The sequence below is a fragment of the Apis laboriosa genome, unplaced genomic scaffold (genome assembly GCF_014066325.1).
Source record: "Apis laboriosa isolate Shangri-la unplaced genomic scaffold, ASM1406632v1 scaffold112_cov148, whole genome shotgun sequence".
In the NCBI taxonomy this organism is placed as follows: Eukaryota; Metazoa; Arthropoda; class Insecta; order Hymenoptera; family Apidae; genus Apis; species Apis laboriosa.
This window is the reverse complement of record NW_025220865.1, coordinates 2,419,643-2,439,418: the sequence shown is the minus strand read 5'-3', so window position 1 is coordinate 2,439,418 and position 19,776 is coordinate 2,419,643. Positions and strand designations below refer to the sequence as shown.

Sequence of the window (19,776 nt, the reverse complement as noted above, 5' to 3'; positions counted from 1 at the left end):
GAATGATGTTTGGTAAGGGATGGAGCAAGATATATACGTCGCAACAATGGTATTTCGGCTTTATTTTCGAAATCGTTGGCCGAAAAATTGGCATTCCTCGAATAATCGCATTGTAACACGTTGAAACTTTTTACCTTTCCCTCTAGTGTTAAATGACGCGCATTAACGTCGAAAAACTTTTTTTTTTCACCCCTCCCACGCGAGTTTCTATTTGCTTTGAGATTTTTCACGCGTGAAATTCGTCATGAAATTGATGAACTTTTGTATATTTTTATAAATTAGGGTTTATTTTTTTTTTTTTTTGAAGTTGAAATCCCTTCGTTATAAAATTTCTTTATGATTATTTTAACACGAATCTCGATTTTTTGAAATTATATTTCGAAAACACGTTACTTTTTTTTTGAAAAAAGGGAATTTTAATTTTGTGTTTAAAAATTACTATCAAAAATTGTATTTTTTCTTTCATATATTAATTTAATTTGAACAATTGAAAACTTTCGTGAAAAGTGAATTAACGTTATATTTTATATCTAGCGATAAATTAAAATATTATTAAAAATTTATACAGACTTTCAATATATTTGTTTATAAAACACAGTTTTCTTTTTCTCAGTTTGAATTTTAAAAAATTTAAAAATTCTACTTCTTTATCTCGAATTGCCATCCCATGTTATATTTTATCAATCTGGTGATTAACAGCTGACAGAAAGTTATTAGAAAGTTAAAAACGTTATACATGATTGATTCATTGGCTGGCCGAATAAAACGTTTAATTCTACGTACACGAATATCCCGTGTATGTTTTAGTTCGTTAACGATCCCGTGTTAGAGAGCATGCGTTAGCAAACGTTCGTCGTAATCCTATTTTTCCATTTGAACAATCGACATCACGCGCTTCGTTGTTTAGGATTTCTCACACGATACACGCGTGAGATCTTTCTTTTTTTTTTTTTTTTTTTCCTCTTTTCAAACAACGAATAAAATATTTCGAAAATAAAAAAAAATATGAAGAAATAAAAATATGATAAAAATGTATAAACAACGAATATAGCAAATTTACGTATAGATATAGAATTATTTGATTGGCTGAAGTTTATTTTTTTCGAGTTTTTAAACGAGCAATTTAATTTTCCATCGAATGGGAGAATGGAGATAAAGAGTATGATAAAGAGAGAAGTTGCGTGAAGTTTTTTCGTTCAAGAGAAAAAGAAAACAGGAATGGAAACAATTCTACTATGTGAATTTAATTGAAGTTATACGTTTGAAAATATTCGTGTAAAAAGTAAGAGGATCTAGGTTATATTATGCTATATTAAAATAACTAGTTCTAGTTTTTTTTTTATTTCACTGTTTTTTTAATAATCAGGAATAATTAATTATTACAATAATTATACTGATTGATTTTGTTATTACTTTCGTAATGAGAATAAGTAATAAAAATAATAATCCAAGCTCGATAATTATATGAATTAAATCTTTGCTCGATTATTTTACATTTATCATAAATGCTTTTTTTTTTTTTTAGCTCAACGTTTTATGATTTCGTACGTTATTGGTTTTAATTCTTTTCAAGCTACGAGCAATGTTCGAAAAATAAAAAATATTTCCTCGAACAAGTTTAGCTAAACGAACTACCTTTCTATTTTTTTTTCTTCTTCTTTTTTTTTTTTTTTTTTTTTTTTCACCGAACGTTTCACTTTCTGCTTGTGACAGAAGAGTAAAAAAAATAGAAAGAAAAAAAAAATACCAGATTTTCGCGAGTAAAAAATTCAACGATTGCAGTTATAACAAACGATGTTTAATGAGCGTTTTTTTTTTCCTTTTTTTTTTTTTTTTTNTTTTTTTTTTTTTTTTTTTCTTTTTCTTTTCGCCGATGGAACTGTTTTCGCGACTTTGTGATACGAAATGAATAAAAGATTTACAAGCAATTTTCCTTTATCGGATATTCGATATCGATATAGTATTTTATTTTATTTTTAAAAAATGTCCATTTTATGTTTAAATAACCAGTCTCAAAGGAATATTACTTCTTTTATACAGAATATGTTTGCGTGTGAAATGGTTTTAATATACAGAAAGATGAAAAAAGAATTATTTCATTCTTCCGTATCTGATTCTTTCGTTAGAAATCTTAGATTGTATTTATTAATTATATTCGAATATTATTAAATTATTAAATTTTATTACACTGATTAATAACATTCCATCTTTTCCAGATTTTATTTCTTCTTGAATGTAATAATTTAGTTGGAAAAATCCTAAGATAGACTGAAAAATCATATTCTTCTTTTACAAATTTTGAGAAGATTCCCTAAAATCCCTAAAAATGAAAGTCACTGCATAAAAGTCACTAGAAATGGAAGTAATTTATGTCAAAGTCTTGAAAGGAATGGTTCGAATTTAGCAACGTTAGTTGAGAAATCCTAGTTGAAAAATCGCTTGAAAAGTCTCTTTTACAATTTTTGAAAATACCGTGAAGAACAAAAAAATTCCTAAAAATAAAAAGAGATAAAAGTTATAAATAAACGAAAAACATGATAAAACCTGAGTACTTTTCTCTAATAGAACGATTAAACTATTTGTGTCTATTTCTAAAATCCTCAATCGTGTGTTTCGTTATGAACTTTTAAAAAAAATTTTCAAAATTAATTTTCATAAAATTCTTGTAACGTAACGCTTTAATTTTACGCGGTAGCACCAGTCATAAGGTAACAAAAAAAAAAAAAAAGACCAGATAATTCCGCCATGTTCTTTTGTCTCGGAGACAAATATCTCCATGCTTCCATACGAACAATGGATCGCAGTTTTAATGCTTCTTTCACTTTGAAATGTGAAAAATGTGTTCTTTTCGTGGCTAACGTACGATGGAATTTATTTCAGACATGCCTCTGAATCGTATCAATAATTTCCAATCTATTGAAACTCAAAGTCCAATAATTAATATTGTTGGTTAATTTTTAAGAATTATTTTAAAAATAAACGACAAAGTGGTGCGATAATTCGTTTCTCTTTCTCAAACATCTCTTTTCTATTTCATAGCTAATTAAATTATCAGTACAAGGGATATATTAATATAATAATATATTGTACTGTATTGAAAAGGTTGAGAATCACTTCAAGATTAAAACACACAGTTATTTGCCAATCTTTTTTATGAACAAATAACTCGGATATTCATATAAAATGAGGAAGATTAAAAAAATTAAATAATAAATAATAAAAATAATAATTTTTATATAATTTTAATATAAATTAATAATAAAAATTAATTAATTTTGAAAGTTAAGTGATATCTCTATGTAATATAATAATAATAATTAAATAATAATCTTTGAAAAAAATAACACTTTACAAGCTTCTTTGTGGATCCACAGATTGGGAACCACTGCTTTAACGCGTCCAATTCGATATATCCAATCGCCATTTTGGTCAATTTTAGTGCAGCAATTCAGTCCTTAATGTAGACGTGAGTATCTTCGGTTTTGGTTTGGGCAATCGGTGTGATTGGTTTAATGATTGCATCGATTAGCGTTCCATTTAATGTTCAATGTTACTTTAATCAATTCTTGCACCATTGTTACTAATTTAACGGTTGATACATTTACCGTATTGCTGTGTTTATGTGATAAAAGATGTATTAATTTAAAATATTTAATTGGAATAATATACTGTTCAATTTCCATCTAAATTATGTATCCAATAATAAAATTATTATATTTTATGTAATAGTATTATCTTATATATTTATATCACAGCAAATGGAAATGTAGAAAGAATGGAAAAAATAGTAAACAATATTTAATCTAACATTTAATAATTGAATTATTGAACAAGAAATTAATACACACGTACATTAAAATTATTTTGTGTTCTTTGTATTCTATTGTTTATTATACATTGAATAAATGAATCAAAGTTTTCAATGAAATGTATTATCACTTCTATAATAAGTTGCAAATTGATTTAAACTAGCCCTTCATATATGCAACTATTATGTATTGCAAAATGTTGGTAAAGTTGGCGCGCCACTAATGGTAAAGTGCAGTAAGAGGAAACAAGGACTGTATGAGAAACATGGAAATTGATGTCATACAGAAAGTTGAAGTGTTAAAGGGACACCGTTTCAAATGAAATTTTAATAAAATAATTTCTGAATAATAATTATTGTTAAAATAATTCTCTTTGATAAAATACAAAAGTATAATAAAATATGTTTTTTTAAAAGCAACTATAATTGGTTTAAATAAAAAATAATATAATAATAATAAAATAATAATATATGTAAAAAATATAATTGCAAACTTTTCTCAATGTATATTTGATGTATATTTTTTACGTTAATTTTTCTTTTTCAAATATGACTCACTATTTTTGGCTATTATTTTTTTGAAATAAAAAAAATAAAATAAAAATATTTTACAAGTATTGAGAGAATATTGAAAATTAAACTATCAATTTTGATTTAAATAATATTTTGAGATAGGAGATTGTGAAGAAAAATGTATGCTGATTTATATTTTCTAGGAAATAAAATTTTCCTACAATATATCTTAAAAATGAAAACGAAACATTAGTATTCATAAAGAAACTAAATTTGGAATTTTGCCTGCGTATGAAGCTAATATCTATTGTAGCATGAAATATATATATATATATACTACCAAAAATATTGTAGAAAATCGTTCTGATACGTGTAAATTTTATAGTAGATCGTGATATGAATTGAAAATATTCACGAGCGATTTAACGCACCATTCTATTTGCTACAATGTTTAATCTTCCTTTTCACGTGTCAATAATTTACATCTATTCAATATTTCCCACGTGTATTTCACCTGTATTTTCAAAATGCATTATTTTATGTCAGTTATTGAACAGACAGGTAATATACCTCGTTATTTTCCAGCAAAAAGATCTGCCATTGTTGCACAAGTAGAATAAGTCGTGTTCAGATAGTAGTGTAGGTCAACCGTTTGTCAGGCAAATAAATTGAAACCAGGATGGGGTTAATTAATTTCGTTGAAAAAGTAATTGGTTAAAAATTTCGAATTAAATTACTTCAAATAATTGTTTTATTAACCATTTTGTATATTACAAATTATTTGCAATTATTGTTATATATAAATTATCGAAGTAACTTCAACTATTAAATCTTGCCCATCACTGGTTGAAACAATTATGGCCGTGCAAGTGGTACAAGTCAATCATTTGCGATTAAAGAAGAAAAGGACAACAAAGACGGTTCATAAAGCGTAAAAAAAAATCTGATTAAAAATTAATCTATTAAATTTCACGTTCTTCTCTCTGTACTCGATATTTTTTTTATTCGAAAAACACTTTTTATTCAAAAAATAAAAATAAAAATATAACGAGCTCTCCATACACGCGCAGTCTAGCGAAAATGATTTGGATGACGAAAAATAAAGTGGTATTCACATTTCGACAGCATAATTATGCATATACCAAGCCTCTCTCATTCAAACCAATATCTTTTAATTATTTCTCTTTCCAATCCCTGAATCTTTCTCCCATTTCCACAATTCACAAATTTTTCCACCCCTTCCTTTCTCCACTTTTACTTTTAATTGGTGGATTTGGAAATTGATTAATTCCTTTAATATTAGGATCACCAGATATAGCTTTTCCACGAATAAATAATATTAGATTTTGATTACCTCCTTCATTAATTAATACTATTACTTAAGAATTTATTCTATCCAAGTCCAGGAACAGGATGAACTGTTTATCCACCATTATCTGAATATTTATATCATTCATCTTTTTCAGTAAATTTTGCAATTTTTTCACATATCATCAATTACAGATTCATTAAATTTAATAGTTACAATTATAATTTATATTTATATATATATATTTATATCATTCATCTCCTTCAGTAGATTTTGCAATTTTTTCGTGTATCAGGTATTTCATCAATTATAAGTTCATTAAATTTAATACAAGTTACAATTATAATAATAAAAAATTTTTCATTAAATTGTGACAAATAGATGAACATTTGAAAATTAAATTTTATAAAAAAGAAAAACAGAATTATTTTCACAATTATTTTTGCGATACAAAACTGCATCCATATTCAGGATGAGCAAGATGCAGGCACTCGAAGCGGTGTGAGGAAGTGGGTGTAAAGCCGGATTCTCGAATCCAAGGGCCACCGCCACGGTGGCCCATTTCAACGGTCGTTCGAGATCCCTTGCGAATCGTGGAATTTGCACGAATGGCACCGGTTATTCTTATCGTGCAATTTCCACGCTTCTCGAGTAAGTGGATGGACCATCACGCTTTGGCCTTGTTCTCGCGCCTCTCTTTGCTTCAATTCCCTTTTAATCCTCTTTTCTTAACAGACAGGAAAGTGAATCTTCTCTGTCTTCTTTTATCTCGTGTAAAGAATTATACATGTTACACATGTTATCTTGAGTGTTGTTGAGTGAAGAGTGAGCGAAAGACAGGGGGATGATTAATATTTCAAGGTATTTTGAAATATCGTTTTGATGCTTTTTTCTTTTTTAAACTTGGAAATTTATAAGTGAAAGGCGACTATGGATAACTATAAGAATTCTATTCGTTTCGATTTATCGTTTCTTTGTTGATTTATATTATATTGCGATGTTGCTCCTCCCTCCTTGATTTATCTCCTTTCGATTCTATTTTTTTTTTCCTTCGTCGATTTACTGTTACTCCACGATTTATTGTCTTTCAATATCGATTTAAATATATTTTTTGGAAATATATTTTTGAAAGTATATCTTTTTGAAATATTTCAAAAAGATTGGATTTTGAAAGTTTTCAAACGGTTCTCATATTTATATCACTTCGTTTAAAGTATCGTATCTACTTCCAATACTAATTAATCAATATATTTAAAAAAAAAAAATGAAATTAAAATTGCAAAGAATTGAAAAAAAAATATCTTCGTTTCTCACAATCTGTTTCCGTATCATCAATGATATTATATTATAATAATTACATATGATAAGATTAAAATTAATAATACAAATTCTTTGACTGCAAAAAGTAGTATCACTTTTTTTTCTCGAAAGGAAAAAGAAATCGATATTTTAAATATAAACGCGTGCTCGCGATGTTACGTGATTGCGCGGTTTAATCAGGTCAAATTAATTAATTTTTCATATCTTGAACTGGATGGAAGCTAATCGATTATGGCGCGAAAATTAATTCGTTTCCTTGATTAAGCATCTCTTAACAAGTCGTTCAAAAGAATTTGCAGTCAATTAATTTTACGTGCAAAATTACCATAATTATTTTTGTAATACGTCAACGACCTCCTTTATCTTTGTAAATATTGAAACTGAATGACAAAATTTAATCCTTTCAAATTTTTCTTTTCTCGAATATTCATATTCAAAAGTATTAATTTTATTGGCGAATAAACATTTTTTTTTTTTTTAATGGAACAATTCGAAAACGACAAAAATTTTCGTAGAGTATAATTAGCCCGATTGAGATGGCCATCTTTATCCAGTGTTATCGATAACAAATTCTTGGGGAGGGATGGTCACGTGGTTTCACGGGAAAAGTGAGTTTTCCTCGATAGTTGGCGAGAACAATTAGATTGGTTGAACCCATCGACCTAATTTCGAGGAAGGATTATTAATTGAACGCATTATAACTTGAACCAGTGTCCTGTTTCTATTAGATCCGGACCATTATAAGAATCTGTTAGGGATAATTCGTTTATTAAAAGTAAAGGGGATGAAGGAAACGAAAGAATTACGTTTTACTCAAAAAAAAGACATTTACAAAAATAGTGCATCATTGTGTTTTTAATAATAATGGTGGAACAAATGGAAAAGGATAGATCGAGCATTGATTAAGAAATTATTGGTCGAAGAAGTAGCGTGGATCAATCATTGACTGGAACAGTAGAAAAAGACAGTCAGAGGCAGATGAGGAATATAATAATTTAATTTAATTTTTCGTTTTCGAGAATTTAAAATTATTATAAAAATATTCGATATACATTTTATTCCATGTTGTATCTTTTGCACAATATTTAATATTTAAAATATATTTATATTATATTGATGAATTTCAACCTGTTAATCATGCAACAATGCATCTATTTTATTATACACGAATTGAGTTCAAGTTATAGTGATATGGATGGTTGCTCATGGTGACAAATTGGTCAGCTTAGTGGTTACGGTAAAATACTGTCGATATATAGAAAATACGTTTAATTAAATTTGCGAAAATATAATTATAATATATTGCGAAAATTATTGAAATAAAAGATAATAATAGTAAAGATAATAATTAGTAAAAGAATCATGCAACATTTGAGAAATATATCTATATTAATAAAAACTATATAATACTCTATACTAATATGATAATATTATTATAATATTGAACAATAAATTGGAACAAATAATAACGTATAACCGAAAAACACCATGGCGTAATGCGTAAGTTCTTAGACTTTAAATCTAAAGATCGTCTGTTCAAATCCACATATTATTGTTCTACATTTTTTCTTGTTTTTTCTGTACTACATTAGCATTATTTATACTAATATTAAAATATATTACGATACCAATAATATAAATTAATCATAGGCTCATATTTCTACTACTAATATATTTCTATAATACTAAATATATTTCTATAACACTATTAATAACTACTATATATTATATATTTAATAAAATTAATTATTAATAATATATTATTATACTGGTACTGATACTAATTTACTAATTGCTATGATATACTAATTTACTACATTAAAAACGTAAATATGTTGCAGGTGGATCGTGCGGAGAACGAGGAGGGCCAGGGAGGGGGTGGTCTGTCGACGTCTTCGGCGGGCTGCAGCGGTGCTTCCGGTTCGAGGATGGGCCCAGGGCCCGATTCCGGTAGCAGTGCTCCCTCTTCTGTTCCCCACTCACTGGCGACGTCAAGAGACGACGAGGACGACGAGGACGAGGAAAGTAGCGGAAGACGTTCCAATGGCCACACAGGAACGCGGTGAGTCGCCTCTCGATTCTTTATTTCCTCTTTACTTTTTTAACCTTTCTCGATCGGTGTCTCCTTTGGAACGATATCCCCCTTAACAAACACAAAGCACGCTTCCTTGTACGTCGAGTGATGATCTAAAAAGCTCTAAGATGAAGAGCACGTTCTCGAGTTTCATCGAGGATTGCGATGGCTGAGCTTGTCGGTCGAGATTGCGTGGTCTCGATATGTATTCAAGTTGATTGAAGATTGAGTGTAGGGTCGATTTACGATTACTTCAGGTCTTTTGGCAACGATTATGAAACCTTACGTGGCACTGATGATTCGTTTCTACGAATAAAATCGATTGTATTCCGATATTTTCCATCTCTTATCGATAGAAAAAAGTTCATCGAGTTAAAGATATTGCATTTTTTCCTAATCCTGTTGCCGTCTTGCGATAATTCTTATTCGATTCTCGAAATATCGAAGAAAGAATAATATTCAATAATAAAATATATATATAAAATTTGAAAGATTTAATTCAAAGAGAAAGAAAAAATTAATTCGAAAGCCATGATTGCAGCAAGATCGAAGTAATTCTCGTCTATAATATTTTCTTATTCCTTTATTATTTCCTCCTCCTCTTTCTCCCTTTCGAAAAGAAAGAAAAAAAAATGATAAAAGTGAATTCTAACGAGAAAACGTGTATCGAATCGTTCGTGGTAACACTTGGTCCGATAATTCGCACGAAGCACGAAACGCGCGGGAATTTTAATTCGAACGACAGATCGAGTCGAGTGGAAAATGAATTCGTGTGGAACAGGAAAGCTGTGGCAAGATAATATATTGCGAGCGATGGAAACGAAGGGTGTGCGAATATTCTGAAATTATTATTTTCGTTCCACGATATATTCACGCATATTTGATTTCAAATATCTTCGAAAATTAAAAATGTTGCATTTTTAATAAATTTTTTTTGATAATTTTTAATAACAAGAAATTGGACATATTTTATTAATGGTTTGTCAAAAATATTGGATGAAAAGAGTAAGAGAATATTGCTGTAATAATGAAGGATGAATTATAGAAGTTATATAGGGTGAAAAATGAAAAATTGTAATACAGTTTATGAGAAAATGATTCCTTAGATGAAATTGTATAATTGCTCTAATTTGAGAAAAATAAATTTGAATATGTGAAACTTGTAATTTTTAGAAATTTTCTTCAAATAATAAATAATGAAGAATTTTATTCATTTAATTAATTATTAATTGTTATTAATTTATGTAGGACAGTATTCATATGACAGTTTAATAAATTTCATTCATTGAGCAATGTGAAATGATAGACACATACTTAATTTAAAATTTGACAGTAAAGTTCCATTACTAATGGATTACCGATAATCGGTAACTGATATAAGTTATTAATCACACAACATTGTGTTCAATAATTATTAATTACCAGTTTCTATATGAACGAAATCAAAAATTAGTTTAAAATCATTTTAACATCATTAGTATTATCGTTAAACTCAATAAATAATAAATACATACGTAAAATTGAAATATCTTAAATTATATTAATATACACGTAATCATAAATCTGAATAATGAAAAATGTACACGACAAATTATTTTGCAATTCTATACAAAATTCGAAATGATATAAATATTATAATCGATATTAGTTCGTATTTATCAAATGGGATAGAAATTTTCACAGGAAAATTCCTTCGACTGTCCGAAGATTAAATTAAAGCTGATTTAATATCGATATTCTGGAAGTATTCCGAGTCATGGAAATCAATTGCGAGCACTTTTCGAGGCGAATTGTTTCGATATGAAATTGAATTATTAACAAAATCGCATTTATCGATGCATACAATTAACGTGAAAAAGATTTATTCTTAACAAAGTTGCCATTAAGATTAATCAAATTGGATTTGAAACTTGATTCTAGTACAGTATTAAATTCAATCTCGATATTTGAATTTTAAATTATTATAAATTAAATTTTTAACTGACAATGAATTTTAAACTTATTAAATGAATCATTTCGTAACGAATTTGCATCAAATATTTGAGATTTTGTTTTATTAAATTATAATAAGATTATATTGACGAATTATAATTGACGAATCTAAGATTATTATTATTATTTCGAAAGATATTGAACACGAAACAAATATATACGACCCTTTCAAAAAAAGCAATTTTTCATTTCACATAAAGTGTATATTACGAAAAAAACGTGGAGGAAACTTGTCAAGATTGGTGACACGTTTTGTGCCATGGCCCCTGCCAGGGATATCACGTACACGTAGTTACGTGCCTGTTAGCTTGTCTTCGTCGTCGAAGGAAGGTGGAAAATCTATGTTATGAGACTTTTGCTTTCATAAGCGTGGCATGAAAGTGAGCTATATGCACGATGAATATTTGTGAAAATTGAAGAGCTCGACGCATCCTTGACATTTTCTTCTTCGAATATTAATGTAACCAAGTGACGAGAGCTATTTATACGTATTTGTATCCGATTGATTTATTTTCGTCTCGTTGCGAGAAGAAAGTGACGAGAGAATATGAAATGAAAAAAAAAAAAAATTTTTATATCGCGTTAATTCGATTCACATCCATAAAAACAATGGACAATCTTTGAAAGATCAATTCTAGGCGTCGAAACAAGCAAAAAAGTTGATATGCCAAAACGTCGATTGGATTGTATTTTTCGAGTTATGCGTAATTTAATTTTAGAGCAGGAACGCCTGTACGTAGGCAACCGGCCCATCGATCAGCTGAGCACGGCTTGGCTAGACCGATTGCCTATGTACAGGCGTTTCTATTATAACGCAATGATTGTTCCTATTCGTGTTATTTTGAATACGTGTTTGATTGAAATTTTTTACGTGTATGTAACGTTAAGATATATTATAAAAAAATTGTTGTATCCATCGAGAATCAAGAATAATTAACAAAATTGACGTCTTGATGTTTGAACCAAAAGTAATCCTGCAATCTTCTCTGCATTACAACTTGTCCAAGTTCTTTAATGCCATTAATAGGATCTAATAACGTCGATGCTGCAAATGGCACGCTAATTACCTTCAAACCAATTACATTTTATTACGTTCAAGTGCGGCGAGATATGTTTGCCTAGCTTTGATGCTAACCATCCTTTTTACGGCCAACTAACTATCCTTTCTGTAATTCTTGTGATTTCGTGATTTTTTGCAATCTGCACACAACTTTAGGTGAATCAAAAGTTAGAATGAAAATGATTCTGCAATTATTTCTATTTATCAAACATATTAACTGAAATATTAATATTAATATATTATTTGATATTAATATATTGATATTAATATTAATTACTATTTTCATTAAATATAAAATACGTTTTAATATTTTAATGAGCATAATAATAAATGTATCATATACGTTTGATGAATCATTCCAACACACAATCTTGTCACCTTTTCAAAGAACCTTTTCAAAGAGAATTTAATTTTCAAACACGATGATAAATTAATCTAAACATATCTAATATTATAATCCTAATTAAATGTGTATTAAAATTAAATAAAAAATAGTATTTTTGCAATCACAATACAATAACACGATATCTATTCGAAGTAAGTAATAAATATATTATTTATCGAGGAGAAATTTAAGAAGATTTGACAGGAAATCAAAAGAGATTAGTCATTTCCTTCCTCTGGAAAATGCGTTTAATTACCTCGTCTACGTTATTACGGTTTAAGTTGTAATAAGGGCATACCATCTGGGATCTTTAATCAAAAGTCGAGCTCTTGAAAGACTTTACAACAATTCTCCTCAACTTTGATTTAAGCTAGCTCTCTCTCTCGATACTTGAATGAGAAGTCGGCTTTTCTACAGTCTTACCAAGGACTTGCTCTTCTTGAAATCCAACTGTTACTTGTCGTTTATTCAATATAGACTTTTCTTCTTTCTTATTTATTATATACGTATAGTATTATTTTTTTTATTTTACATATAATATTAATTTTTTTCAGAAAGATAAAAAAATAGATTTCTGTAAATTTCATGATGCAGAGGAATTTCTTCTCAAGAATTTAAGAGCGAATTCGTTATAGAATTGTTAAAGAAATTGTTTGTCATTTTCACTCGTGTATCTAGAGATTTAATTAAATGGCCACAAAATCAGTACTTTACAAAAATTAAAAAAGAATCAAGTAATAATCGATAAAATTTTAATTCGATATTTAACAAATATATATATATATATATATATTGATCGAGGGATTTCGAAAGAAAGGATATACGCGTTAAAAATTAATAAATTTATTAAAAATTAGTTAATTTCTAGAGATAAAAAATATATTTTTACGATTTTCTACGAACAAGAACACAGTATAACAGAAGAAATAGTAGCTCGTTTCAAAATCATCGCGGCAATGGAATAAATAAAAAAAATGAAAAAAGTGGAAACACGTCCCATTTTCACACTAGAAATGACACAACTCGAGACGACAACACGATTCACTCGCTGTTAACGCAATTCTCATCTAAGCGACGTTTCCAACAGAGAATGATAATGGATCGCGTGGCAATTAGAGCGAGAATATTTTTCCCGTGGCCGATGCATTTCACATAGAAAATTTCCTCGTTTTTCCGTCAGATTAAGGCCGCGCCAATTCTCATTCCCGTTTTTTCACCTCGATTTTTTCACGCTCGATTCGTGTTTGCAACCCATCCGTCGTTACCGACCGAGTCCTTTCTCGAAATCTCTCGATGAAAATTAATCGGCTGAAGGGACGGCGAGGTAGGGAGGGAAGGGGACGTGAATTGAAAAGAAAACCGCGCGACGATAAAAAAAAAAAAAAAAAAACGAGAAGAAATATTAATTGGTTGGATTTTGAAAAGTTTTGGACGAGAAATTTGATGCGACTTTTCTTGAGAATCTTTAGCCAGTTGAAGGAAAATTTGAAAAGTTTTCAAGATTGATGTAGGTAGGATTTTTGATGAACGAGAGAAAAAATTAGAAAAAAATTAACTTTTTTTTTAAATTCGATTTTAACGGATAAAAACGAAGTATTTGAGATTTGATTATTGAGTAACGAGATTAGATTTTTTTTTTAAAGAATTATTTTAGGAAATAATGGATGATCGAGATAAGATAATTTTGGGATTGAAATAATCGGGATGGATAAAAATATCATTAATTTTAATTCTAATCCCGTAATATACATACGTGGAAATCTGTTCTGTCGTCGTTCTTTCGCTAAATTGCTTGTTAAAATACAATTTCGAGACTTTAATTATTCACCGATTATGGATATGGACTATATAAAATATGTTTGAAACGCAATTACGATTATGAAGTGCAGACGGTCTATAAAGTGTGGATGACGATCAAAATATATAATGCAATTTACAGAGATTAAAAAGTTTGATGGATGCGAAAGATGATCAAAATAAAATAGAAGTTGGACGGATTAAAAAGTTGACTGAATAGAAGATCAAAATACGATATAACTTGGAAAGATTAAAGAGATTGCACAAGTTGATCAAAATAAGGTTCAACTTCTGAAGATTGAAGTTGCTAACGTGAACATGCTAACGCGATAAATGTATAACATGATATTAAGGATAAACTTTGAACGTGAAGTGATTATTTTTAAAATGAACTTAAAATGAATTTTCTATTTTCTGTTTTTCATGTAAAATATTTCAACTTGAATATCTTATGTATTTTTTTATTATAGTAGAATAAATTAAATAATTATATAATATTATATTATATTTCTAAATATGCAATATATTTTACATAAAAATTTCTAAAATTAATAGCATTTTTGTTATTCGTAATTATTTTCTAATTTTGATTCAATTAGATAGTTTTAAATTCAATTAATAGGTACTTATATCTATCATAAGTGGTTCCAATGATTGTCATCAGATGTCTCTTTAACTTTTACTTTCTCGCAAGTACTTATCTTCAATCCAATTGTTATATACAAAAATTCGAAAAATTACAAATTATAATATATTCCAAGTATCTGAGACAAGCATAGTATACTTTTTCTTCAGTTCACATTTTCTTTAACGTTTCTCTTTCCATTCTTTCATCACTGTAGCAATAATCTAAGAACGCGAGCAAAAAAGATGATATATATTCTCTCTTCAGTGTCTCATGAATTAATCATAGTAGCCACTTCCTAATAAGCTACGTTGAGATATTTTAAGTTAAAAAAAGTACAAAAAAAGGATGTGCTATATTAAGAATTTTAAAAGTAGGAGATTAAAGAAAATAGTAGAAGAATTTTAAAAAATAAACTATATTTAAAATTTCTAATAAAGTACATTGAAACTTTTTAGATAAAATTTACTAGAATTGTGTATATTAAGATTCATGCCAAAAAACTATACAAAGATTAAATATAATGGATTCTATCGAATGTTCCATAATTAGCTCTACCAGTTGAATTTTGCAACACTAACTCTTCAATTGTGTTATAAGCCACGAGTTTAAGAACCATTCGATTCACAGAATCGATATTTAACCGAGATGATGGCTCGTAATGTGCAATCTGACAGAGAGCATCTCGAGTGCAAAAACCCATTCGTGTCCACCGTAAGTGTTGAGGATAATTTCGACGAAAAATCGAACGTCTTATCTAACAGAGGTTAGATTCTTCACCGTGCTTCTGCTGTCGTAAAAAGCTTCGAATCGTAGGAGAAGATAAAAGTTCCGGTTAGCCAAATCGAAGTCGAATTTATCGCATCGTTCGATCTCTTGGTTCGTGCTTCGTGTGATATATCACCCCTTCGTGAGTTTCTCAACCACGATACATTTAAAATACAGTGGAAATTTATTGCTCGATAAAAAATCGAAAATCGTGACGATGGTTTTCCGATCAGACCAATTAAAATTGGTCGAAGATAATCAATTTATGAGCAAGAGGAAATTATGTTTTTATTCATTCGAATTACTTTTTTATTCTTTTGGAAAAATTGAAGAAAATTTAGAGAAGGAATTAGAAAAGAAAAATACTTTTTTACTAGTAGTAAAAAAAGAAGTTAATTTTTAAAATTGCGATTTAAAAAATATTATCATTTAAATCAAAAACCATAAGTTTATCATACTACAGAAAAGAATATTTTATCTAACAAACTCTTTTTTATTTTTTTCCCTGTCTTTTCTCCCCTTCTTAATACTTCTTTTTCTTTGCTTACAACTTCAATATTTAGATAATTTCACCATGATTCTTATCTCATTCACGCTAGGGAATTATATGTGCGAATTGCTTAAAGTTTAAGATTACACAAACTATTAAACTTCGGGGAAATTCGGTGGAGATCGGGTGAGATCTCGTAGTGTTTGAGATCTGAAATTATTTGCGAAACAAACATTTTACAAAAACTGGATAAACTTTATTACAGTTTCCACAAATTCAAAAAAAATTCTCACGATAAAGAAAAGAAAGTCTTACGTCTAGGGATCCCTAATGTTTATAGTAACTTTTTTTTCAGAACTCTTCTATGAATTTTAATTTTAACTTTCAGAATCACTTGAAATAAAATTTTCTTTCCTTTTTGAAAGATCTGGATCTTTTTCTTTAAACTTTTCTAAATTTTAGAAAAATTTTAAAGGATTTCTTATTTATCCGAATACGAGAAACATTTTATCTTACAAAATTTTCTCTCAATTTTTATAAATACCAAAAATATCATCATGTTCCACGTAAAGGTCTCATTTTATCTCGTTGACCAATTACTCAATAATAGAATATATATTTTCTCGTAACTCATATATTATTTCTATTTAATTCATATAAGTGTCTATATATATATATATATATATGTATCCATCCACGATAAAATTTTCGTGAATTCACTGGCTTAAAAAAAAAAAAAAGAAAAAAAATGAATCGAACTTTCCTCGACTAATAGCAGTATAGTGCACGAACGTTCTTCCTGAATAGCAGGAAAGCAAATCGAACTGGCTGAACCGGATGATGAGATTGGGAAAGGAAATACTCGATATTCTACAATGCGATAGAGATGGACAGACGGACACAGAGAGAAAGAGTGAATGTGATCGCGCGTGTGCGAAATTACGATAGAATGTGAAGATAGAATTGAAAGAATGAGAGAAAGAGAGAGAAAGAGAAGTGAATGAGAATAAGTGGGAGGAAGAAGAAGAGAACGATCGGTTTTCATCATCTGACCTGTTAACGATCCCCATTGAAGGATCAAAAGGTTAGAATAGCTTCTTGGAAACATCGAATAGAATACTTTTGTCGGATATTTGAAGCGAGATGGGAATGGAAAATAAAGTTTTTCACCGTGGAAAGGAATCCACGTGAAAAGAAAGCAATTTAGTTACGTTTCTCTTCTCGGTCGATATTACAGTATAATAATTCGACGAAAAGAATTTCCTAGATATTTTACTATAGATTGTGTAGATGTGTTTATGGTTGGTGAATTTTTGTAAACTTTTTACTCGATAGTTTTCATTAAATTTTATCTAATATCGAATTCGAAGGAAGAAAAAATTTTTTTTAAATCTTCTTTTTGTGTCTTTTCGATATTATTTTAGGAGATTAAATCTTGAAAATGTTGAAAAAGAATTTATTCTTTCATCACTTTTAGAGTTAAGAAATGGTTAATTTTTTATTAGCATAGAAGGATGTGATTCTATCTGTTTAAAAGATAAAGAGGAATCGTTAATCTTCCTTAGGGATATTTAGGAATATTTATTTTCCCCTGCACTGCATGATGTTAATTTTTTATAAGTATATACAAAATATGTAGATAAATGAAAAATTAAATAAATCTTTCATAATGGTAATTACGATTATAAATAGTAAATAGAGATTTTGCATTTTTTATTGCACCTTTAAAAGTAGATTCATCTCATTTCTGAAAGCACATTTAAGACGTAGAATTAACAAATTTCTATTAAAATTCTGTAAATTGAACAATAAATAAATTTGAACATCGCACAATTGTATAATATTCATTGTAACATAAAATTAAGCATGATGAACACAAATTTGATGACAAATAAAAGCACGATCATAGATATGTATATTAAAAAGGGGAAGATTAACGATTTTTATTTGTGTAAATAATTCATTTTCATCTCGCATTAAAGTAGTATTTTTTTTTTTAAATTCATTACACATATCTTTCTCGAAGAGAAAATAATTTTTGAAAAATTAAGATTAATATTTTTGCAAGAAGAGATAATTGATTAAATATAGATATATATATGTAAAAATATTTAAAATGAAAAATCCATTATCTATTTTACACTTGTAAAAATTTTTAATTCTAAGAATTACAAATTCATTAAATCAGTATCTTTATTATGCAATTCTATGCTTATATTTCGTTTCGAATTGTAATCTTCGCGAGAATATCAACAGTAAAAATTCTTGGCAAAAAAACTTTATAAAAACGAGATTTTTACATCTATATATTTTTTATGAGAATAAAAGCATGTTATGTATATAAATTCAATTTTGAAAAATTAAAAAAATAAAAGAGAAATGTACAAATTAAACTTTTAAAAACATTTGTAATTGGGATTAAAAACTTTGACTGTTGATAGCTTGTCATTAAATTAATCGAATATTAAAATATGAAAAACTTAAAAAAGATATATATGTAACTTGATATGATAAATTTTTACATTTACTTCGTATTTGAAAGAAAAAATTTTACTTAATTACTAAGAAATTTCAATGAAACAAAAATATACACAATAATTTCAAAAATAAAATCAAGAATCCTAATTCGAACGGTCAAAGATTCCGTATTCCCAACTGCATCCTCCAAAAATCTCCAAAAATAGTATGTATGCGATATCAGCGCCTTCAGTGAGTGAAAAAGAAAGCTTCAGTGAGATTGAAACCCGAGTGTTAAAAATTGTTGCCGTAAACGAGGCAGAAAAAGCGAGAAAAATTAATCTTTCCCTCCCTACCCCACTCCCAAAGAAAGAGAAAAATAAACAAACACTAAGAATAAAAATTAAAAAAAAAACAATCAAAAGAAAAGAACAAACGAGAAACGTGAGAGAAACAGAACGAAAGAATTTTGGCAGATGAACGAGCGAATGGTGGTAAACGAGAGGGAGAGAAAGAGAGTGAGAGAGGCAACCCGTCGGGGTTCTGTCTTCTTCGCAGGTTATCGGAGCTGTACCGTCGAGACACTTCCTCGAGCCATGGAGAATCGTTGGACAAGGATGCAGCCGGTGTGAGCGCGACATCGACCACTTCAGAGTCTTTGGAGAGCAATGGCCTCGATACCGAGATACCAGCCGCTGCAAGAAGGCCTCGTAGCACTAGGGGCTCGCAAAAATGGAGTAACGTACGCGCCGTCATGGCGCTATATTCCTCTCTACGCAAGATCAAGAGGTACTCCCGCCATTGCTCGAATATGGACGGTAACCTCTGAATTGCACCTCTCTCACCCCCTCACTCCGCAGCAACTCGTCTACACGCCGGTCTACATGCCGGCCTACACAATCCGACACGTGTACACACACGATCGTTGTCGTCGTACATGGTACACAAGAGTGTTTCGCACGTTCGTCGCTACGAGGCGACTTCGTTTACTGGACACTGTGTAGCTGGGATGGATTACGTGGGTTTGAGTCGTGGACTTGAAAAGAAATAGTGTTTTCTTTCTTTTTTCTTTTTTTTTTTCTTTTTTTTTTTCTTTTTTGAAGAAGTCTGGAGATTGAGTAAAGAAAGTTAGAAGCGAGACGACGTGCATTGGATATATTAAGGTGATATATAATAAT

General features: G+C 29.0%; 1 protein-coding gene across 6 annotated transcripts in view; it reads left to right on the top strand.

Moving 5' to 3' along the window:
• LOC122712288 overlaps positions 1–19,776 on the top strand; it is a 163,231-nt gene that overhangs the window by 92,485 nt on the left and 50,970 nt on the right. For 5 of the 6 annotated variants that reach the window (XM_043931830.1, XM_043931815.1, XM_043931823.1 and 2 more), the window contains 2 exons: positions 8,792–9,012; positions 19,157–19,387. In XM_043931830.1, the coding sequence (XP_043787765.1) occupies positions 8,792–9,012; positions 19,157–19,387 (452 nt within the window). The remainder of the gene's footprint in view (positions 1–8,791; positions 9,013–19,156; positions 19,388–19,776) is intronic. The other variant, XM_043931854.1, reaches the window with a different exon arrangement.